Source organism: Eumetopias jubatus, unplaced genomic scaffold (genome assembly GCF_037043125.1).
Source record: "Eumetopias jubatus isolate StellerSeaLion01/CBP00866 unplaced genomic scaffold, mEumJub1_p1.0 scaffold_10, whole genome shotgun sequence".
In the NCBI taxonomy this organism is placed as follows: domain Eukaryota; kingdom Metazoa; phylum Chordata; class Mammalia; order Carnivora; family Otariidae; genus Eumetopias; species Eumetopias jubatus.
In genome coordinates, this window is record NW_028274816.1 from 61,557,215 (window position 1) to 61,580,751 (window position 23,537).

The following is a 23,537-nucleotide window of genomic DNA, read 5'->3' on the forward strand; positions in this document are numbered from 1 at the left end:
TTCCTTAATTGTAATTTTATTTGTATGGTTTTGTCTACAGAGAGCAACAGCCTTGTCAATATTCTCCTGCAGGTGTCACCGTGCATACGCACACACTTTCCTCTAGGGTGTGGAGTTATAGGCCAGAGCTGTGTCCCTTCCTTTCACCATGGGATTCTGATTTTCTCCTCCAATTGTTTGTAATGTAATGTACTGGCCGTCTAAGTGCACAATGTTTTCTCCAACATTGGATTTTGCCCTTGTGTTCTCTTGCCTCTCCTGTGCATGCAGGAGGATTTGGGCGTCACAATTTCCCTGAAACTGTGGCATTACATCGAGGTGGTAAATCCCAGGAACCTTAAAATAAAAGGAAGCACATGTGCACGGCGGGTCACCAGCGAGGTGCGCCTGCAGCTAGATCACACTCACTTGTGAAAGATGCTGTATCCATGACCCCGTGACTGGGCACACGGTGCATTCGTGCGTCTCCTTAATGTTGTTCATGACGGGAGTGTTTACACCCAAGAAATGGGCAAATGCCACGAATCACAACATTAAAAAAAAACCACATTTATATCTTGGAGTCAGTGTAGTAGTTCACCACCAGGCTTCACTTCAAACACCCCTGAGCTCCCTCAAACTGATGGTATTTCTGGAAAACTCTACCAGGTGTCATCTCATGAGGATAGAAGACCTCTATGAGTCCAGAGAGGGTTTAGGGAAAGGTTTTGGCTTCATGTGTTCCAAAGCGGACCTGATTTTCACCCATCTATTTACTTATGAAAACAGATTTTGTGTTTTGGGCTGAAGAGATGGTGGTCCATAGTGCACCTCAGGGAAAGAGGAAATGGAAAGTAAAGGGAAATGTATCCCACGAAGGTGGACCAGAGCTGCTGCTCTAAGAAGGTATGAACGCAACTCCGCTGTGTGGGACGAACTCTCACACCACAGGGATGAGGAAAGACAGGGGGGCAGTCAAGGATGTCCAACAATGGCAGGAGGGAAAGCACCACAGTTCATGGGGGACGAGTCCTGGACTGAGAACAGCCCAGACATTTCCTGGCATCTAAACCATGTTTCCCCCTGGATGTTCTCAGCATACAGATCAGCTAGCATGAGCTGTAGGCTTTCATCCGGATCCCCTTGGGCACATCAGATTGATGTCCAAAGGTCTGCCACAGGGAATGGTGTGTTTGCTCCCCCTTGTGTTTAGCTCCTGGCTGCATCTGGGGTCCTTGTCTGGCTGTGCTGGGCCTCTAATAGCAGAATCCCGAGGACCAGCAGGATCAAGGCAGCCACGCCCATACGGATGAGATTCTCCACCGTGTAATCCCTGCGATCTGAAGCTAAGAATGAGGACAGAGAGGTTGCAGAGGTCAGTGTGGACCCAAATCACCCAGATCCTGGATGTGCACCCAGGACACCCGCCTCCCCCTGACAGGACACCCCCTCCACCTCAGCCCCATCACTGAGACATTCTTCTACTTACCACTGCTGGGGTCTGAATTGTTTTGGGGTGGGCTCAGGGTGTCAGCTGTTCCTGCAGGGAAGATGGAAACAGATGGAAGGAGCTGGAGACCCCTGTCCGGCCAGCCCTCTGTTCTGTGTTCTATGTCCCTCAACTTGTGCCTAGCACTTTTTGTACAGTTCCTGACCTAGCCCCTCTCTCTACTAGGAGAGTTTGCTCTGCTCTCCTCGCTGGATTCCTTCAGCCTCCTTATTTTCCTTGATTTCAGACTTTGCTTCTGAGTCATTCTGGATAGATTCCAGCCATGCCCCAGGCGCTCAGGATTGCAGAGAAAAATGGCCTCCCAACACAGAAATCATCATGTTCTTGTATGTTTTCTGTTCAGTCTGGGACACAAACCTCCTGTGCTCATGTCCCTGCAAATGAGAGTTCTCACTTATTCAGTAGCTGAGGACCCAGCGTCCATGGACGAGGGGCCGGTGTCAGGGGCTCCTGACGGTCAGGAGCACAGAAGGGCCAAAGTCTGGCACAGGGTCCCCTTAGCTCCATGTCATCCGGCTCCCATTCTTCAGTTTCTGCATTTTAATCTGTACCTAGAGTATTCATTCTTGGATGTGTTCATTAATTCATTCTTCATATAGTTAGAAATACCTACGGTGCTAGACTCATAGAGAGATAGATGATAGATCGTTCGATCGATCGATCTGTATCACATCTACATCAACCAAATTGATATGTCTCTCCTAAAGATGTTCAGTCATTGGGTCATATGAACACCATTATTCCTTGCTCTCAGTGTGGATCTAGACAGGAAGACCAGTTACAGACATGTGAAAACTATGGGATGAAGATGATGGGCATGAGGACCAATGGCTGCAGATACATATACATGGATATAGATGTATATGTGTTTTACGCTCATAGATTATAGGTATGGATTTTTATAACCATGTTTATTTGTAAAATAGCAGATATAATATAAATACATAAGCAGCTGTATATATACTGATATCTATGGTGTTCTGTCTAGAGAGAGAGAGAGGTACAGTCTGTCTGTCCCTCAACAGGAGGGCACTCGAGTCTGTGGCATGTGGGGGTGGGCAGGGGATATGAGGGTCTGGACTCAGGCTTTGGGGAATTGGAGGCAGGTCAGGGTCGCGTGCCCAGAAGGAGGAGTCTCCATCCTCATCTCACTGTTTGGGGACAAACTCTATCAATCTGGTGAGGTTTCAAGTACGGAGAGTTAATCGTTTTATTTCCATTGAAAGGGCAACCTCTGTCCCCACTATATCACAGGCCAGACCTGAGGAAGTCCCTACGTGTGGATTTCTAACCTCCAGGAAAGGAGAGAGCTGGTGGAATTTCCTATGGAGGGAACACACAAACTGGGAAACCATTGACCTCTCTTAACCCAGTTTTCATATGAAAAGAAAACAGTAAAAAAAAAAAAGGAAAAAGAAAATATGGAGCAATCCTAATAATAAAAATTCATACAAGGGGGGCGCAGCAAGATGGCGGAGGTTTAGGAGACCTAGATTTCGTCTGGTCTCAGGAATTCAGCTGAATAGGGATCAAACCATTCTGAACACCTACGAACTCAACAGGAGATCAAAGAGGAGAGTAGCAACAACTATCTGAACAGAGAAGCGACCACTTTCTGGAAGGTAGGACGTGCGGAGAAGTGAATCCGAGGCGATATTCGGGAGGATAGACGGCGGGGGGGGGGCCTCCGCCGGCCGCTTCTGGCAAGTGATAGAGCCGCGGAGCACAAAATCGGAACTCTTAGAAGTCGGCTCCACTGAGGGACGTCCCTGCAGTGGCTAAGCAGGGGGTGGAATCCTCCCGGGACAGTGTGGTCTCAGGACCCTTGGGGTCACAGAAAGACCGGGGGAGCCCGAGTGCGCCAGAGCTCCCAGGTATTGGAGCGGGGAAGCCGGCTGCAGAGACGGAGCTGAGGCGCGGGCTCTCAGCTTGGGGTTGCCATAAACTGTGATCGGTGACACAGTAGGGCCACTACTCCTCCAGCAGGGACCCAACAAGCGGCAGATCCGGGGAGACTCCCCTTCCTTCCTGGGGAGGAGCGGCACGGGAACGCACCGCAGGGATCTGCTGGGTTTGGAGACTCCACACGGGGTCGGGTGGCAGAGATAGCAACGCTCGGTCACAGGCCGGGTGAGCGCGGAGAGCGGCCAGAGATCGGGGACAAGGGAGTGACTGCTTTTCTCTGTGGGCACACTGAGGAGCGGGGCCCTGAGTTCTCAGCTCCTCCGGGTGGAGATCGGGAGGCCACCATTTTTGCCCTGGTCTTCCAAAGCTGTACGGAGAGCTTGCAGGGAACAAAAGATCCTGAGATCAAACCCGAGCAGCTTGCTTAGCGCGGACCGACAAGGGCGGGGCAATTCAGCCTCCGGCAAAGACATTTGGGAACCACAGCAACAGGCCCCTCCCCCAGAAGATCAGCACGAACAGCCAGCAAACCAAGACCAAGTTTACCGATCAAGGAGAACGGGAGAACTCCAGCGCTAGGGGAATACTGCACATAGAATTCATGGCTTTTTTTTACCATGATTCATTAGTTCATCAAAGTTAATTTTTGTTAACTGTTTTTTTTCTTTTTCCCTTTTTCAACCAACATCCTATCAATCTCTTTTTAAAAAAAAAAACATTTTTTATTTTTCATTTTTAGAGTCATATTTTATCCCTTCATAGTAGTTACCCTTATTTTTCCATATACATATAAGTTGTTCTCTCTTTAAAATTTTGAGATACAGTTTCTTCTAACAGATCAAAATATACCCTAAATCACTAGTGTATGGCTCTGTTCTAGTCTCCTGCCTGATCACATTCTCTCCCTTTTTTCTTTCTTTTTTTTTAATCTTCTTTCTTTTTTCAAACAACTTCTTATCTTATCAAGTCCCTTTATAAAATGTTTTATAATTTTCATCTTTACAGTCATCTTCTATCCCTTCATTGTATCAACCCTTATTTTGTACATATATGTCTTTCTTCCTTTAAAATTTTAGGAGGCACTTTTTTCTAACAGACCAAAATACGCCCAAAATCTAGTGTGTGGCACTGATCTATGCACTAGTCTGATCATATTTGATCACATTCTGCTTTTTTTGTATTGTTCTGTTTTTGTGTTTATCTTTTTTTTTCTCTTTCTTTTTTCTTTCTTTCCCTTTCTTTTCCCCTGGTTTCAGGTCTTTTCTGATTTGTATAGAGTATATTTGCTGGGGACGTTGTAAACCTGTTTGCATTTTGTTCTCTCATTCATCTATTCTCCTCTGGACAAAATGACAAGACGAAAAAAATCACCTCAGCATAAAGAACAAGAGGTAGTACCGTCAGCCAGGGACCTACTCAATACGGACATTAGTACGATGTCGGACCTAGAGTTCAGAATCATGACTTTAAAGATAGTAGCTGGGCTTGAAAAAAGCGTGGAAGTTATTAGAGAAACCCTTTCTGGAGAAATAAAAGAACTAAAATCTAACCAAGTCGAAATCAAAAAGGCTATTGATGAGGTGCAATCAAAAATGGGGGCACTAACTGCTAGGATAAATGAGGCAGAAGAGAGAATCAGCGATATAGAAGACCAAATGATGGAAAATAAAGAGGCTGAGAAAAAGAGAGAGAAACAACTACAGGATCACGAGGGCAGAATTCGAGAGATAAGTGATGTGATAAGACGAAAGAACATTAGAATAATTGGGATCCCAGAAGAAGAAGAAAGAGAGAGAGGGGCAGAAGGTATATTGGAGCAAATAATAGCAGAGAACTTCCCTAATGTGAGGAAGGAAACAGGCATCAAAATCCAGGAGGCACAGAGAACCCCTCTCAAAATCAATAATAATAGGTCAACACCCCGACATCTAATAGTAAAACTTACGAGTCTCAGAGACAAAGAGAAAATCCTGACAGCAGCTCGGGAGAAGAGATATGTAACGTACAATGGTAAAAATATTAGATTGGCAACAGACCTATCCACAGAGACCTGGCAGGCCAGAAAGGACTGGCAAGATATCTTCAGAGCACTAAACGAGAAAAATATGCAGCCAAGAATACTATATCCAGCTAGGCTGTCATTGAAAATTAGAAGGAGAGATAAAAAGCTTCCAGAACAAACAAAAACGAAAGGAATTTGCAAACACGAAACCAGCCCTCCAAGAAATATTGAAAGGGGTCCTCTAAGCAAAGAGAGAGCCTAAAAGCAGCAAAGATCAGAAAGGAACACAGACAACATACAGTAACAGTCACCCTACAGGCAATACAATGGCACTAAATTCATACGTTTCACTAGTTACCCTGAATGTAAATGGGCTCAATGCCCCAATCAAAAGACACAGGCTATCAGATTGGATTCAAAAACAAGACCCATCAATATGCTGTCTGCAAGAGACTCATTTTAGACCCAAAGACACCCCCAGATTGAAAGTGAGGGGGTGGAAAACCATTTACCATGCTAATGGACACCAAAAGAAAGCTGGGGTGGCAATCCTTATATCAGACACACTAGATTTTAAAACAAAGACTGTAATAAGAGATGAGGAAGGACACTATATCCTACTTAAAGGGTCTATCCAACAAGAAGATCTAACAATTGTAAATATCTATGCCCCGAACATGGGAGCAGCCAATTATATAAGGCAATTAATAACAAAAGCAAAGAAACACACTGACAACAACACAATAATAGTGGGGGACTTTAACACCCCCCTGACTGAAATGGACAGATCATCTAAGCAAAAGATCAACAAGGAAATAAAGACTTTAAATGACACACTGGACCAAATGGACTTCACAGACATATTCAGAACATTCCATCCCAAAGCAACGGAATACACATTCTTCTCTAGTGCCCATGGAACATTCTCCAGAATTGATCACATCCTAGGTCACAAATCAGGTCTCAACCGGTACCAAAAGATTGGGATCATTCCCTGCATATTTTCAGACCACAGTGTTTTGAAACTAGAACGCAATCACAAGAGGAAAGTCGGAAAGAACTCAAATACATGGAGGCTAAAGAGCATCCTACTAAAGAATGAATGGGTCAACCAGGAAATTAAAGAAGAATTAAAAAAATTCATGGAAACCAATGAAAATGAAAACACAACTGTCCAAAATCTTTGGGATACAGCAAAGGTAGTCCTGAGAGGAAAGTATATAGCAAAGAAGCCTTTCTCAAGAAACAAGAAAGGTCTCAAATATACAACCTAACCCTACACCTAAAGGAGCTGGAGAAAGAACAGCAAATAAAGCCTAAACCCAGCAGGAGAAGAGAAACAATGAAGATCAGAGCAGAAATGAAGGAAATAGAAACCAAAAGAACAGTAGAATAGATCAACGAAACTAGGAGCTGGTTCTTTGAAAGAATTAACAAGATTGATAAACCCCTGGCCAGACTGATCAAAAAGAAAAGAGAAATAACCCAAATGAACAAAATCATGAATGAAAGAGGAGAGATCACAACCAACGCCAAAGAAATACAAACAATTATAAGGACATATTATGAGCAACTCTATGCCAGCAAATTAGATAACCTGGAAGAAATGGGTGCATTCCTAGAGATGTATCAACTACCAAAATTGAACCAGGAAGAAATAGAAAACCTGAACAGACCTATAACCACTAAGGAAATTGAAGCAGTCATCAAAAATCTCCCAACAAACAAAAGCCCAGGGCCAGATGGCTTCCCAGGGGAATTCTATCAGACATTTAAAGAAGAATTAATGCCTATTCTCCTGAAACTGTTCCAAAAAATAGAAATGGAAGGAAAACTTCCAAATTCATTTTATGAGGCCACCATTACCTTGATCCCAAAACCAGACAAAGACCCCATCAAAAAGGAGAATTACAGACCGTATCCTTGATGAACATGGATGCAAAAATTCTCACCAAAATACTAGCCAATAGGATCCAACAGTACATTAAAAGGATTATTCACCACGACCAAGTGGGATTTATCCCTGGGCTGCAAGGCTGGTTCAACATCCGCAAATCAATCCACGTGATACAATACATTAACAAAAGAAAGAACAAGAATCATATGATCCTCTCAATAGATGCACAAAAAGCATTTGACAAAGTACAGCATCCTTTCTTGATCAAAACTCTTCAGAGTATAGGGATAGAGGGTACATACCTCAATACCATAAAAGCCATCTACGAGAAACCTACAGCAAATATCATTCTCAATGGGGAAAAGCTGAGAGCTTTTCCCCTAAGGTCAGGAACGCGGCAGGGATGTCCACTCTCACCACTATTTTCCACATAGTATTAGAAGTCCTAGCCACAGCAATCAGACAACAAAAAGAAATCAAAGGCATCCAAATCGGCGAAGAGGAAGTCAAAGTCTCACTCTTTGCAGATGATATGATACTGTATGTGGAAAACCCAAAAGACTCCACCCCAAAACTGCTAGAACTCATACAGGAATTCAGTCAAGTAGCAGGCTATAAAATCAATGCACAGAAATCAGTGGCATTCGTATACACCAACAACAAGACAGAAGAGGGACAAATCAAGGAGTCGATCCCATTCACAGTTGCACCCAAAACCGTAAGATATCTAGGAATAAATTTAACCAAAGAGGCAAAGGATCTGTACTCAGAAAACTATAAAATACTCGGGAAAGAAATTGAAGAAGACACAAAGAAATGGAAAAACGTTCCATGCTCATGGATTGGGAGAACCAACATTTTGAAGATGTCAATGCTACCTAGAGCAGTCTACACATTCAATGCAATCCCCATCAAAATACCATCCACTTTTTTCAAAGAAATGGAACAAAGAATCCTAAAATCTGTATGGAACCAGAAGAGACCCCGAATAGCCAGAGGAATATGGAAAAAGAAAAGCAAAGTTGGCGGCATCACAATTCCGGACTTCCAGCTCTATTACAAAGCTGTCATCATCAAGACAGTATGGTACTGGCACAAAAACAGACCCATAGATCAATGGAACAGAATCGAGAGCCCAGAAATGGACCCTCAACTCTATGGTCAACTGATCTTTGACAAAGCAGGAAAGAATGTCCAATGGAAAAAAGACAGTCTCTTCAACAAACGGTGCTGGGAAAATTGGACAGCCACATGCAGAAGAATGAAACTGGACCATTTCCTTACACCACACACAAAAATAGACTCCAAATGGTTGAAAGACCTAAACGTGAGACAGGAGTCCATCAAAATCCTAAAGGAGAACACAGGTAGCAACCTCTTTGACCTCAGCCGCAGGAACTTCTTCCTAGAAACATCGCCAAAGGCACGGGAAGCCAGGGCAAAAATGAACTATTGGGATTTCATCAAGATAAAAAGCTTTTGCACAGCAAAAGAAACAGTCCACAAAACCAACAGACAACCGACAGAATGGGAGAAAATATTTGCAAATGACATATCAGATAAAGGGCTAGTATCCAAAATCTATAAAGAACTTATCAAACTCAACACCCAAAGAACAAATAATCCAATCAAGAAATGGGCAGAAGACATGAACAGACATTTTTCCAAAGAAGACATCCAAATGGCCAACAGGCACATGAAAAAGTGCTCAACATCGCTCGGCATCAGGGAAATGCAGATCAAAACCTCAATGAGATACCACCTCACACCAGTCAGAATGGCTAAAATTAACAAGTCAGGGAAGGACAGATGTTGGCGGGGATGTGGAGAAAGGGGAACCCTCCTACACTGTTGGTGGGAATGCAAGCTGGTGCAACCCCTCTGGAAAACAGTATGGAGGTTCCTCAAACAGTTGAAATTAGAGCTACCATTCGATCCAGCAATTGCACTATTGGGTATTTACACCAAACATACAAATGTAGGGACCCGAAGGGGTACGTGCACCCCAATGTTTATAGCAGCAATGTCCACAATAGCCAAACTGTGGAAAGAGCCACGATGTCCATCGACAGATGAATGGATAAAGAAGAAGTGGTATATATACACCATGGAATATTATGCAGCCATCAAAAGGAATGAGATCTTGCCATTTGCAACGACGTGGATGGAACTGGAGGGTGTTATGCTTAGTGAAATAAGTCAATCAGAGAATGACATGTATCATATGACCTCACTGATATGAGGAATTCTTAATCTCAGGAACAAACTGAGGTTTGCTGGAGCGGTCGGGCGTGGGAGGGATGAGGTGGCTGGGTGATAGACATTGGGGAGGGTATGTGCTACGGTGAGCGCTGTGAATTGTGCAAGACTGTTGAATCACAGATCTGTACTTCTGAAACAAATAACGCAACATATTTTAAGAGAAAAGAAAAAGAAGAAGATAGCAGGAGAGGAAGAATGAAGGGGAGTAAGTTGGAGGGGGAGAGGAACCATGAGAGATGATGGACTCTGAAAAACAAACTGAGGGTTCTAGAGCTTAGGGGGGTGGGGGGATGGGTTAGCCTGGTGATGGGTATTAAAGAGGGCACATTCTGCATGGAGCACTGGGTGTTATGAACAAACGATGAATCATGGAACACTACACCAAAACAAATGATGTAATATATGGTGATTAACATAACAATAAAAAATTTAAAAAAATTCATACAAATGGTCAAGGTAATAGTAGCTTCTACAATTCAGAAAATACGAGTGAACAGTAAATGTTATGCAGTTGGGTTAACACCCAAATGTTTGAAATCAGGAAGCCTTTGTAAAGAGCCTCATATGGCTCAATATCAAAGAGAAAACATAGTTGTTCAGGAGATGTACATCTTTCAGGAAAAGGTCACATTTTTAATAGAACCCTAATGAAGCAGGAAAATGGGTTGAAATGGATAGGTTCGCAGTACTTTCGATATAAAAACAGGTTTTTAATGAACTTGCTTTAAAATAAATTTGAGGTATAAATCAAGCTGTTTCCCTGACATGAATCTTGTGGCCATTTTCTCCATCCTTTGAAGTGAGAAACACAGGTGTGCATTTTGGAAACGAGAAAGTGAAATTTCCGTGTGTAATTTTTAGCAGAGTATTGAGAAATAGTTGAAAGGAAAAGAGCGTAGTGAGTTCACAGCACATAAAGATACGCCCATACTCATAGCTCTCTTAGGCATAGCGAACTATTATTCAGACAACTGACATATATGGTATTAAAGTAAGGAAGAAGTTCATAGAACAGGCTGCAGATTGACACCACTTTTATGAAAAAAGTTCAAAGGCTATGAAGTTCATGTAAGTGATGAATCACTGATTTTTACGCAGGAAATAAGTAAATAAATGAGACTCACTAAAAATGTGCCAAGACTCGGTAGTGCCCAGAAGTTCTTCCCCACGAGGAATGTGTGAATCTGATCTAACCCCGTGCGCACCGGAGAGGGATGACTTGTTTCTGCGTCTGCATCCCTGTCACCTGAGGTCCCTTTGTCATCACGTCTGCAGGTGCTGCTGTAGAAGGTGTGAGAAGCAGGCACAGGGACCCTGGACAAGCGTCCACACACAGTGCACAGTGGACACCCGCTGCACATGGGCTCACGGTGCGGCATCCCTGGGGACTCCCGTGAGCCGGGCACGGCCCCTCCTCAATCTCGGGTGTGCACCGAGGGGCAGGGAGGCCCCCAGGTGAGCACAGGGGGCAGCAGAGCGGAGCCTGCAGGCGGGGAGGCTTCTCTCCAGGACAGTGTCCTGTGGGGCTGACACCACAGAGCAGATTCTGATATGGAGGGGGCAGGAGGTGAGTGGGAGGCCTCTGTCTACTCACGATCATTCTCACCCCCCACCCCTCATGCAGCCCCCGCCTCCTTACCTCTGCTGAGACTGCAGTATAGGGGAACCCGGTGGAGGCTGTGGATCTTTCCAGTCTCCCCTGGGATGGACCCTCCTCCGTGGAGCACCCGTGACCCCCGCATTTGCTACTGTGTCGGGCTTTCCTGACACGTGCATCTTGAGCTGACCGAGCTCATACAGGTCAGGGTCAGGGGTCTCTCACCTATGACCAGGAGCTCCAGGGGGTCACTGGGCTGTGACAACACGTAGGGGGAGGTGCTCACTGAGCCGTAGCACCTGTAGGTCCCCCCGTGGGCTGAGGTCACAGGACTCATGGAGAATTCAGCCTGGTGCTGCCCAGCTCGGTGCTTTGATCTAAGACGCAGCGGGGGATCGGCTGCCCCCTCCTTGGATAGAAGGAAAGTGTCCACAGAGCTCCATGACTGACACAGCAGGGTCAAATTCTCTCCTGAGGTCACCGTGGGTCCTGGCTGCACTGAGAGGGAGGGTTTGTAGGGGAGCTGTCCTAGAGAGAGGAAGGGCGGGTGAGGGGCTGTCCAGCCCTTGTTCTGAACTGAGTCTGTCTGTGTCCTCTGGGTCTCTCCCTTCTCTGTCTCTGTCTGTCTCTCTCCCTCCCTGGGGACCCCACACCTCTGGTCCCACCACCACTGCCTGGGGTCCCCCTGGCAGGAGCTGTGCAGGGTCTGGGGTCCTGACTGACCTGTGGCATCTCACCTGCGACCAGGATGTCCAGGGGGTCACTGGGGGCCGACCACTCGGAGGAGAGGTTCTGTCCACCATAGCATGTGTACCGGCCGCCGTGGGAGGGTCTCACAGGGTCCAGGTCGAAGTTCGCCCCAGAGAGCCCAGCGTGGGGCTGCCGGCCAAGGCGCCGGAGAAGGTAACCTGCTCCCTCCTTGGACAGAGCGAATCTGTCGTAGCCAACATCAGAGCGACACTGGAGGGTCAGGCTCTGTCCAGAGGTCACGACAGGGCCCTGCTGGCTCAGGAGGGAGGGCTTGCCCGACACACCTGGGAGAGACCAGCCGTGGATTGCAGGGGCTGATTATTCTCCCCAAACCTCCCTTCTCCCGTCCTGACCCCCGGGCCTCACGGTCCATCACCCTCAGTGTCTCTGACCTGTGAGCCCCTGTTGTCTCCCATTCTACCCTCTCGTCTGGGGCTCCCCTGGGAGCAGAGCCCCCATAACCTGTCTGGTGCCTCAAAACATGGATGGGGCAACAATCAGACTCCCTCACCTGAGACCACCAGCTCCAGGGGGTCACTGGGGAGTGACCACACCTGGGGGGTGTTGCTGTAATAACCATAGCATCTGAACGTCCACCTGAGGCTGGGGGTCACAGGGCCCACAGGGAACAGGGCCTGGAACCACCCCCTGGGGGCTGGCTGGGAGTCCCGGGTCCAGGAGGTCTGGCGTTCTCCTTCCTTCATCAGGATGAACCTGTGGAATCCCACCCACGAGCCACACTGGAGGGTCACGTTCCCTCCTGAGGTCACAACAGGGCTTGGCGTGGCTATGAGTCTGGGTTTGTCGTGCAATCCTAGGGGAGGAGAAGGGGACGGTGTTAAATGAGGCTCAGATCCCCCACATCATCCCCAGGGCTGGGCTGTGACAGGGAGACACCTGAGAGCAGACCCCCTTCCTGAGGGCAGAGCCTGGGGCTGGGACCTTGAGTGGGCTCGCACCTGTCACCACCAGCTCCAGGGGGTCACTGAGCTCTGACCAGCCAGTGGGACTGCGATAGGAACAGAGATATCGTCCTGGTAAATCATCTGCCATGTGTCCCATGGAGAACTTGGCCTTGTTCCTGGCCTCCAGTGGCTTCTGTCTGTCCCAGTACACTGAGTTTCCCTTTTTATATAGGCAGTACTCCTGGGCCTCCAGGCTCCCCCAACACCAGATGGTCACAGATGTCCCCCGGGGGATCACAGAGCCTGGTTCAGCCCAGATGGTGGGTTTGGGGAGGGTCCCTGGAAGGAAACAGAGCCTAGGAACAAGGCCTTCCCCACCCCCAGGTCCCAGCTGTGCCCCAAACCCCCAGACGTCCCCCTCCGTCAGCCCAGAACTGCTGTTCTCCATCCCCTCTGCCTGGTGGGTGACCCCCAGTGAGGAGGTGGGACTGAGACCCCTGGGGACAGACTCACCTGCCTGCACTCGGGTCCTGGGGCCCACACTCAGCCCTGGAAGAGAGTTCCTGTGAGAGGTTTGCCCCGAATCCTGAGCAGAACCCCTCCTCCCGTGAGCCTCCTGAGTCTGGGGTCTCCGACAGCCCAGGGTCTGGCTGTGGGGCGGGCCCTCCCAGAAGAGGGCGTCCCCTCCCCTCCTCAGATCTCACCGAGACAGAGCATGGCCGTGAGGGCGGGGATCATGGCGTCTCCCGTCTCTGGCTCTAGCAGTGCATAGGGAGGGACCTCGGTGCCCACAGGACGGGCAGACACACAGGGTGTGGTGATGCGGAGGCTGGTCCTCCTTGTCACGGGGTTGTCACGTCAGCAGCCCCACAGGAAGGGGAACAGCCCCTCCCCAGGGCCTTGCCTGGCTCTGGTGTCCATGATGGTGCAGCAAGTGGACCCCGAAGCTTCCTGAGATGCCCCATCCAGGTGAGGAGACCAGGGCATGTCCTTCCCTCCAGAGCCTCCCCCACGGGGTCTCCATCCTCAGCACATCCCTGGGGTCCTCACCGTGGACGGGGCCCCCAGATCCCAGAGATGCTGCAGGCGACGTGGGGTCCTGCTGTGCTGGGGAGCTCATGTCAGCAGAGACACTTGTGTGACATTTCTGCTTGGCTCAGGTCGAGCTCACGGTGGCAATGAGCCCCGAGGAGAAATACAGGCAAATGAGGAAGGAAACACAACGCTTCTCATGGCCCTGCAGTGTAGGTTCTCTTTCTATCACAACCTCCATGAACTTCCCTATTTTGCTCTGGCATTGTCCACCTCCCCCTTCTTGGGAATATCGCTGCGAGTCCCTCCTGGCTTCTCGGTGCCCCTTGTTCCTGGGACACAGCCGTTCTCCCCACCCTGGCGGGTCCTGTGTGCAAGCATCAGGGGATATTTATTTGGGCTAGAGCTCTGATTTTATTTTTTTAAGATTTATTTATTTATTTAGAGAGAGTGAGAATGAGAGAGAGAGAGTACATGACGGGAGGAGGGTCGGAGGGAGAAGCAGGCTCCTCGCGAGGAGGGAGCCCGATCCGGGAGTCGATCCCAGGACTCCAGGATCATGACCTGAGCCGAAGGCAGTTGCTTAACCAACTGAGCCACCCAGGCGCCCTAGAGCTCTGATTTTGAAGGAAAGTGGATCTTCATTGAACTATTCCTGGCTCATCCTCTGCCAGCATGACCTTGGGAGGTAATGTCCTTGCTGTGAGCCTCAGTTCCCATCTGCTGCATGCCGTCCTGAACTCACCCCCCCGGGTGATTGTGGGGATTGGGTGTCGAGGTCACGGGAGGGATGGGGAGCTGTGAGTTTCCAGACCAGCGAGGATGAGCATGGGCTGAGGGTCCTGTTGCGCTGACGGTGTCCTGGGGCCCGACTGTGCAGTCAGGTGGCTGGTTCGTGTGCCCACCGGAAACCTTGTCTGCTCAGAATACCAGGACTGCCACTCACAGTACGTCTGAAATATGCAGCCACAGACACACGCAAGGAAACGGGAAATGAAATTTCCAGATGCAGGTGGAACCCCAGCAGGGAACAGAGAACTAAGCTGAGTCTCCACTGGTGCCTGGGACCTCGGAGGGCTCATCGGGAGGACGTTTCCACCAGTGTGGACACAGAGGGCTTCCCCACGGTCCTCTCACTGCAGAGGGGTCAGGGCTCCAAGAGAAGGTCGGGCTGCATCCTCAGGAGAGACAAGAAGGGCTTAGGGGTTGGGTCCCTTAACCACCAGATGTAGCTGCCTCTCCCAGGACTGGAGTCATACACTCACACAAGGAAATGAAAAGGGTTTCCCTGCAACTTGCTGTAGAGAGAGAATGGGAGAGAAGGCATTTGCAGAACTGCACGTTTTCAGGTAGTCGACTATTTTCACTCTCAGCGAGCAGATGCCAAGTGTTATAGTTCAGTTAGAACAGGAACCCAGGGGGCACCTGTGTGTCTCAGTCCCTAAGGTTCTGACTCTCGATTTCGATTTCGGCTCAGGTCATGATCTCAGGGTCGTGGGATCTAGCTCTGGGTCAAGCCTGACATCAAGCTCTGTGCGTAGCCCGGAGTCTGTTTGTCCCTCTCTCTCAGCTCCTGCTCTACTCTCTTTCTCTCTCATATACAGAAATAAAATCTTAAAATAAAAGAAAAAAGAACGAAAAGGAACCCAGGTGTGAACAGGAACCCAGGATCGAGAAGGTGAGGTGCAGCATGAAGGACAAATGGCAAAAATGTAAGTGTTCGAAAATATCAGAGACAGACACAGCACATATACACACATATATAGGAACAGTCACAGTCCAGGTGACCTGTGACTAGAATCTAGTCCTACCTCAAGGGAGACGGTAATGCACACCCGTTCAGAAAAATGTAAACACACACATTAAATCGGTGTGCAATGATCTAAAATGAAAAATGACATGACTTCCAAAGTGCTTGGTGTATTTAAATGAAACAATATTGTTTCCACCTTATTGAGGTATAAATGACAAACAGAAATTGGACATATTTCAGGTACATAACTGGATGTTTTGCTATATGTATGTTTGTGGAGTGATCACCACAGTCAAGCTAATTAATGTACCCAGCACCTCATGCAGGGAGCATTTGTGTATGTGTGTGTGTATGTGTGTGTGCATGTTTGCGTGTGGTAGGAACACTGAAGACCTACCCTCTAAGCCAATTTGCAGCATACGATAGGTTCCAGTCAGCTCCAGTCACATTGCTGTGCAGTAGATCTCCAGAACTTACTCGTCTGCATGACTGAGACTTGATACCCCTTGACCAACATCTCCCCATGCCCCCCTTTGCCCGGCCCCGGAAACTAATACTCCACTGGGTGTCTAGGAGTTTGCTGTTTGGGATTTCACACATCAGTGAGATCGCCCTGTACTTGCCCTGCTGTGTCTTGCGTATGTCACTTCCCGTAAACGTCCTCCGGGTTCACCCAGGTTGTCGCAAATGACAGGATTTCCTTTTTCAAGGTGGAGTAGTACTCCTTTCAGATAAATACCCTATTTTCTTTATCCATTCATCTGGAGACAGACATTTAGGTTGTTCTCATATCTTGGCTGTTGTGGTTAATGTTGCAATGAACATGGGGGTGCAGATGTCTCTTTGAGATCCCGATTTCATCTACTGTGGACATAGACTCAGGAGTGGGATTGCTGGATCCTGTGGATCCCAGGGTTGCTTTCTTTCTAACTGTTTAAGGAAACTCCATTCTGATCTTCCACAGTGGCTGCCCCAATTTACATCCCCAGCAGTCGTGCACAAAGGGTCCATTTTCTCCACACTGTTGCCAAGGCTTGTTACACCTTGTTGTTTGGAGAAGAGCTCTTGTATCAGGTGGGAGCTGGTGTCTCACTGAGGTTTTGATTTGTATTTCCCTGAAGCTGAGTGATGCTGAGCACCATTTCATACACATACCAGCCCTCTGGATGTCTTCTTCTGAGAAATGCCTGTTCAGGTCCTCTGCCCATTTTCATTTGGGTTATTCTTAGTATGAGCAGTCTTATTGCACTGAGTTGTGTGAGCTTCTTATAGATTTGAAAAGTATCCCCTATGAGATGCGTGGTTTGCAAGGATTTTCTCCCATTCTGTAAGTTGCCTTTTCACCCTGTTGATGATTCCTTGGCCAAGCAGAAGGTGTTCGGTTTGACACTCCCACTTGTCTACTTTTGCCTTTGTTGCCCATGTTTTTGGGATCATATTCAAAAAATCATTGCCCACATTGATGTCAAGAAGCTTTCCCCGTATGTCTTCTTTCAGTAGTTTTACGGTCTCAGGTCTTACGTTTCTGTCTTCAGTCCACGTGCGTTGATTTTTGTGATATGGTGTGAGGTAAGGGTCCAATCTCAATCTTCTGCATGTGGACGTTTCGTTTTCCCAACACCATTTATCGAAGAGACTGTCCTTTGTCGTTTGTGTTCCTGGCCCCTGGTGGAAGATGAGTTCACCGAGGTTCTTTGAGAAAATTATTTTGGAATTGTCGTCTCCATTGTTTTCACGGTCAGCTAATGCAGATGTGACTTTTCCTTTGGTAGTGTTGTATTTCCCTGATTGTTGGTGTTTCTTGTAGCTTTGCTTTGGTGTCTTCACAGAAGAGGAAATGGCCACCTCTTCCAGGGTTTATGGAATATTTAAGCAAAGGACTGTCGTAGTCAGAAAGTTCTATGAAGGTCATACTAGCTGTTACCCAAATGGAAAGGAGACTTTAAATGAAATTAAGTAAGTCATCAATTAAAATAAACACAATACGTGCCCTCCTTAATACCCATCATTGGGCTAACCCATCCCCCCACCCTCTCACCCCTCTACAACCCTCACTTTGTTTCTAGGAGTCCATGGTCTCTCACGATTCGTCTCCCCCTCCGATTTCCCCTTTCTTTTTCCTTTCCTTCCCCTAATGTCCTCCGTGCTATTCCTGATGTTCCAGAAATAAGTGAAACCGTATGATCATTGACTTTCTCTGCTTGACTTATTTCACTGAGCATCATCTCCTCCAGTCCCATGCATGTGGATGTAAAAGTTGGGTATTCATCCTTCCTGATGGCTGAGTAATATTCCATTGCATACATGGACCACATCTTCTTCATCCATTCGTCTGTTGAAGGGCATCTCGGCTATTTCCACATTTTGGCTATTGCGGACATTGCTGCTATGAACATTGGGGTGCATGTGCTCCTTTATTTCACTATTTCTGTATCTTTGGGGTAAATACCCAGGAGTGCAATTGCTGGGTCCTAGGGTCGCTCTATTTTTTATTTTTTTGAGGAACCTCCACACTGTTTTCTGAAGTGGCCGTACCAACTTGCATTCTCATCAACAGTGTAAGAGGGTTCCTTTTTCTCCACAACCTCTCCAACATTTGTTGTTTTTTGCCTTGCCAATTTTTGCCATTCTAACTGATGTAAGGTGGTATTTCAATGTGGTTTTGATTTGAATTTCCCTGATGGCTAATGATGACGAGCATTTTTTCATGTATCTGTTAGCCATTTGTATGTCTTCTTTGGAGAAGTGTCTGTTCATGTCTTCTGCCCACTTTTTGACTTGATTATTTGTTTTTTTTTTGGTGTTGACTTTGAGAACTCCATCAAAAACTGAAGATGTACTGTATGGTGACTGACATAATTTAAATAAAATAAAATGAACACAATAATTGAAGGCAAACCTTGAGTGTCAGCTGGTCTTCCAAGTGATGTATATGGATTGATCACATGAAGTTCACACCCCCCTCCTGACTCATAAACATGCTTCCACAGGAGAGCAGGGATGCAGACATTACCGTTGCCTCTACTTTCACAGGAGCTGGAGAGGAAGAGTTTCCAGAGCACTGATCTGGGAAATTGGGGAAGGGTCTACGGGCCCAGCATGATTGTGTGAGTGTGTGTGCACGTGCATGTGCGGGACTGTGGGTGTGTCACAGGAAACTGCCCCAGTCTGGGTGGAGGGAGGCAGAATGGCAGCTGGGGTGGGAGCGACACATCTGGACTCGCCGGGAACAGCCCTGGGTTCAGCTGGAAGAGCAAGCAGTTGACCCCGGGGATGGCGAGGACCAGGGGTGGACTCTGGGAAGGGAAGGGGCAGATGCTGAAGGGAAGTTGCAGAGATGGGTGTGTGCGGGGTGACCTGGAGAAGCAAGTGGCCCTGGAGCACAGATCCCCGGGAAGGTGGTGAATGTGGCTGCGCGGACCAGCTCTGTCCAGGTGTGGGCTGCAGGGTAGGCTGTGGGGTGGACAGGACAGGGGTGAAGGAGGCTGAGTGGTTTCTGCTGGCTGGTTGGCTGTGAGGTGTAAGACACAGGGGTGGAGGGCAAGCTTCTCTCCTCTTCAGCCAGGCTGCCTGCCTGGAGACCCCAACAGCATCCTCCTCAGAGAAGCAGTGAACAAGGGGTGTGGGAGGGAGTGGGCTGAGGTTGTGCAGTATTCCTCTGCCCCCACGGGGAGGATGGTGGGATCCTCTTCCTGGCCCTGCTGGGCAGCTTTTCAGTGTCAGAGCAGTTCCCCTGGCTGACCTGCCCCTTCCCACGGGTAGCAGGACCTGTGGCTCCAACATCTCAGGACACACCATCTTGTTCATTCTGCCCCCTCAGAGCAGATGTCGATGCTGGGTATAGCTCTCCACTCAAACCGTAAAGATGCTATGGGGTTCAGAGGAGAGGGGTCCTCTCCAGAGCTCCTGCTTGAGGACAGTGATGCATATGGAAAATGGGCCAGGAGAGCAAGGAGTCTGCAGATCATCTCCCACTCAGGATGGTGGCACCCCAATTCGCATGTAAAGTGTAAGTACAATCAAGAGTGTTGAAGTCTCCTCCTGGTTGTGGAGTTCCCCATTTCTTCCCTATTCAAGAAATTAAACACACACACACACACACACACATTTTATTCAAGTAGGCTCCTCACCCAACATGGGGCTTGAGCTCAGGACCCCAAGATCAAGACTCACATATGTTACCCTTTGAATCAGCCCCCTAACCCCCTGTCTGTTGAAGCCATTTTTGTCATTTGCGTGGTGGTTTGCACATTGAGAATTGTCATGTTTTCTTACAGAGGAAACCCCTTTATCAGGCACTGTCCCTCTTTTTCTGTGATACGATTGTTTGCTGTGAAATATATCTCATCTGGTATTCATGTGGCTGTTCAAGCTTTCCTGCATCTTCCCCACTGGAGACTTAGTGCTTTCCCTTCCTGTACTGCAGCTTTTGGAAGTGAGTATTTTCAGTGCCCGTCCATGTGGTGGAGCCCAAGTCCCCGCTCTGATGTCCACCTTGTGATAGCATCTGATAAGTAAAGTAAACCGGGAGGGGCATTTCCTCAACTGCATGTTGGCAACAAGACGCATCATGTGTGTTCTCCTCCTGGTTTGTGCTTCTCCATCTCGTTGACAGTATTCCAGAAATAGACGTTGGAGTGGTTAGAGATCCACGATGCAGAGCCTAGTCACCCCCAGATTGTCAATCAAAGATAGTGGGCACGCTTTCTGGAAGCTATCGAAGCAGACATCTGAACGAGACTGAGACACGTCAGCAGGATTCCCCGGCATCAGCTCACCCCTGATGCATGAGCAACATGTACTTACTATCTTATGCCCACATTTTGGGAATAATGAACTGATGATCAGAGCAGGGGCAAGGTTCAGATGGAAATAAGTCTGGATAGGTTAGCCAGGCTCACTCTACAGAGCCTTGAATGCGTGACTCAGCAGCAAGGACCATCTCGTGAGAAAGAATTGGAGATCCACGGAGGATTTTCCAAAGCAGAGCAGGACAGTCCATCATGGGTGTGAGAACACCCTCTCTGGGGACAGTGTGGCGGACAGTGTGTTGCTCTGCCCCGTGATTTAGATCTTAGGCTATTGGGAAATTATGCATTCTGTTAGTGTTTTCAGACAAGAGCTGCTGAGAGAAGACCCCAGTTTTCCTTTTAAGGAACATGGTCAAAAATATGGAAGCAAAGGAGTAAGACATGCAATCTTTGTTGAATTTATGAAATATGAAGGGAAAGGGAAGATGAAAGTACATCCTCTGAAAAACGAGAGATGTGAGAGTTCAAACAGCAGACATATAGACAGATAGCTGGATGACAGAATAAGAGTTCCTGCCATCATGCCCCAGATCGTCGAAGTGGACAACCCAAATCAGAGATGACCATGCCCAGTCTCCGTAGTGGCCCCAGGCCCGCACCGATGATCTCCAACTTGGTTCGGCTTACCGGGAATGACAGGTCCTGACTCATTCGAACCAGTTTTTAATTCCTAACCACACAGCCCATGACACTGAAGTGGCTGTTCAGAGAGCCAGCTTCTTTCCTGGGACGTGGCTCATTGTCTGATCAGACTCAGGTGAGTCTCCGCAGGTAGATAGTGATCCTGTTTGAGGCACCTCAGTGCCATCATGTGCGTAGGTGCTGTGTCAGATCCGAGGTGACGTTGGATGATGCTCAGGATAGAGTGTACACTATGGCTGTTCCATCCCACTTCAGCCCCATCTCACTAAGGTGTCTGCAGAATAGGAGCAGGTTACAGAGAGAAACCTGTTCTTTACCAGGAACAACACGTGGACCCCGAGTCGACAGACTAGCATCATGGAGAACACCACCAGTGCTCCAGATGGTGGTTTCCATCCTGAACAAAACCTTCCACGTCACCGTGTTGTTTACCACCTTAGAGATGCCGTGGGATTCTTTCCCTTCCTTTATTTATAGGCTTAAACATAACTTCGCCTCCTTAAATAATATATGCTTCTTTTTTGAACTTATGTATAAAATGGAATAACTCTACACACGTGGTTCTTAAAATTTCCCTTCTTTTTTTTTAGTTGAGTTCCAATGTGATTTATGCGATTGCTTGGTATTTTAATTTGTGCTTCGTTTGGCCATAAGATATTCCATTACATAGTCGTAACACAAACATTCCTTAATTGTAATTTTATTTGTATGGTTTTGTCTACAGAGAGCAACAGCCTTGTCAATATTCTCCTGCAGGTGTCACCGTGCATACGCACACACTTTCCTCTAGGGTGTGGAGTTATAGGCCAGAGCTGTGTCCCTTCCTTTCACCATGGGATTCTGATCTTCTCCTCCAATTGTTTGTAATGTAATGTACTGGCCGTCTAAGTGCACAATGTTTTCTCCAACATTGGATTTTGCCCTTGTGTTCTCTTGCCTCTCCTGTGCATGCAGGAGGATTTGGGCGTCACAATTCCCCTGAAAGTGTGGCATTACATAGAGGTGGTAAATCCCAGGAACTTTAAAATAAAAGGAAGCACATGTGCACGGCGGGTCACCAGCGAGGTGCGCCTGCAGCTAGATCACACTCACTTGTGAAAGATGCTGTATCCATGACCCCGTGACTGGGCACATGGTGCATTCGTGCGTCTCCTTGATGTTGTTCATGACGGGAGTGTTTACACCAAAGAAATGGGCAAATGCCACGAGTCACAACATTGAAAAAAAACCACATTTATATCTTGGAGTCAGTGTAGTAGTTCACCACTAGGCTTCACTTCAAACACCCCTGAGCACCCTCAAACTCATGGTATTTCTGGAAAACTCTACCAGGTGTCATCTCATGAGGATAGAAGACCTCTATGAGTCCAGAGAGGGTTTAGGGAAAGGTTTTGGATTCATGTGTTCCAAAGCAGACCTGATTTTCACCCATCTATTTACTTATGAAAACAGATTTTGTGTTTTGGGCTGAAGAGATGGTGGTCTATAGTGCACCTCAGGGAAAGAGGAAATGGAAAGTAAAGGGAAATGTATCCCACGAAGGTGGACGAGAGCTGCTGCTCTAAGAAGGTATGAACGCAACTCCGCTGTGTGGGACGAACCCTCTCACCACAGGGATGAGGAAAGACAGGGGGGCAGTCAAGGATGTCCAACAATGGCAGGAGGGAAAGCACCACAGTTCATGGGGGACGAGTCCTGGACTGAGAACAGCCCAGACATTTCCTGGCATCTAAACCATGTTTCCCCCTGGATGTTCTCAGCACACAGATCAGCTAGCATGAGCTGTAGGCTTTCATCCGGATCCCCTTGGGCACATCAGATTGATGTCCAAAGGTCTGCCACAGGGAATGGTGTGTTTGCTCCCCCTTGTGTTTAGCTCCTGGCTGCATCTGGGGTCCTTGTCTGGCTGTGCTGAGCCTCTAGTAGCAGAATCCCGAGGACCAGCAGGATCAAGGCAGCCACGCCCATGCGGATGAGATTCTCCACCGTGTAATCCCTGCGATCTGAGGCTAAGAATGAGGACAGAGAGGTTGCAGAGGTCAGTGTGGACCCAAATCACCCAGATCCTGGATGTGCACCCAGGACACCCGCCTCCCCCTGACAGGACACCCCCTCCACCCCAGCCCCATCACTGAGACATTCTTCTACTTACCACGGCTGGGGTCTGAATTGTTTTGGGGTGGGCTCAGGGTGTCAGCTGTTCCTGCAGGGAAGATGGAAGCAGATGGAAGGAGCTGGAGACCCCTGTCCGGCCAGCCCTCAGCTCTGTGTTCTATGTCCCTCAACCTGTCCCTAGCACTTTTTGTACAGTTCCTGACCTAGCCCCTCTCTCTACTAGGAGAATTTGCTCTGCTCTCCTCGCTGGATTCCTTCAGCCTCCTTGTTTTCCTTGATTTCAGACTTTGCTTCTGAGTCATTCTGGATAGATTCCAGCCATGCCCCAGGCGCTCAGGATTGCAGAGAAAAATGGCCTCCCAACACAGAAATCATCA

General features: G+C 47.9%; 2 protein-coding genes and 1 long non-coding RNA gene across 11 annotated transcripts in view; 1 reads left to right on the forward strand and 2 right to left on the reverse strand.

Annotated features, from left to right (window-relative positions):
• LOC148163290 (leukocyte immunoglobulin-like receptor subfamily A member 6) lies at window positions 1–13,971 on the reverse strand. Of its 6 annotated transcripts, XR_015769219.1 has the most exons (9): window positions 13,512–13,831; window positions 13,321–13,356; window positions 12,862–13,146; window positions 12,414–12,716; window positions 11,890–12,186; window positions 11,195–11,680; window positions 10,680–11,101; window positions 1,469–1,519; window positions 1,287–1,325 (listed from the first exon to the last, which is right to left on the reverse strand). XR_015769219.1 is itself a non-coding variant. In XM_088027878.1 (8 exons), the coding sequence occupies exons 1-8, from the start codon at window positions 13,925–13,927 to the stop codon at window positions 1,189–1,191; spliced, it is 1,482 nt and encodes a 493-aa protein (XP_087884004.1). In that variant the 5' UTR covers window positions 13,928–13,969; the 3' UTR covers window positions 1–1,188. The 6 variants fall into 6 exon arrangements, 5 of the variants coding, with proteins under 5 accessions (XP_087884004.1, XP_087884005.1, XP_087884006.1 ...); XM_088027878.1 differs by lacking the exons at window positions 10,680–11,101; window positions 13,512–13,831 and adding an exon at window positions 13,858–13,969 and having other exon boundaries at window positions 1–1,325; window positions 11,378–11,680; XM_088027879.1 differs by lacking the exon at window positions 10,680–11,101 and having other exon boundaries at window positions 1–1,325; window positions 11,378–11,680.
• Window positions 13,540–23,196, forward strand: LOC148163291 (uncharacterized). Of its 3 annotated transcripts, none has more exons than XR_015769231.1 (4): window positions 13,540–14,051; window positions 15,444–15,551; window positions 19,413–19,601; window positions 19,870–23,196. It is a non-coding gene; the product is annotated as an uncharacterized LOC148163291 (long non-coding RNA). The 3 variants fall into 3 exon arrangements; XR_015769230.1 differs by having other exon boundaries at window positions 13,540–13,776; window positions 15,444–18,699; XR_015769229.1 differs by having other exon boundaries at window positions 13,543–13,776.
• LOC114202058 (leukocyte immunoglobulin-like receptor subfamily A member 6) overlaps window positions 21,730–23,537 on the reverse strand; it is a 13,929-nt gene continuing 12,121 nt past the window's right edge. For both annotated transcript variants that reach the window (XM_088027876.1, XM_088027877.1), the window contains exons 7-8: window positions 23,198–23,248; window positions 21,730–23,054 (exon numbers count right to left, since the gene is read on the reverse strand). In XM_088027876.1, the coding sequence (XP_087884002.1) occupies window positions 22,918–23,054; window positions 23,198–23,248 (188 nt within the window). In that variant the 3' untranslated portion in view covers window positions 21,730–22,917. The remainder of the gene's footprint in view (window positions 23,055–23,197; window positions 23,249–23,537) is intronic.

Coding starts and splice junctions, on each gene's coding strand:
- LOC148163290 (XM_088027882.1), bottom strand. CDS start 13,545: ATGATCCCCGCCCTCACGGCCATGCTCTGTCTCG. Junction 1,520..11,377: donor CCTGGAGCTCCTGGTCATAG/GTGAGAGACCCC, acceptor TCTTCCCTGCAG/GAACAGCTGACACCCTGAGC. Junction 1,326..1,468: donor CAATTCAGACCCCAGCAGTG/GTAAGTAGAAGA, acceptor CCTCATTCTTAG/CTTCAGATCGCAGGGATTAC.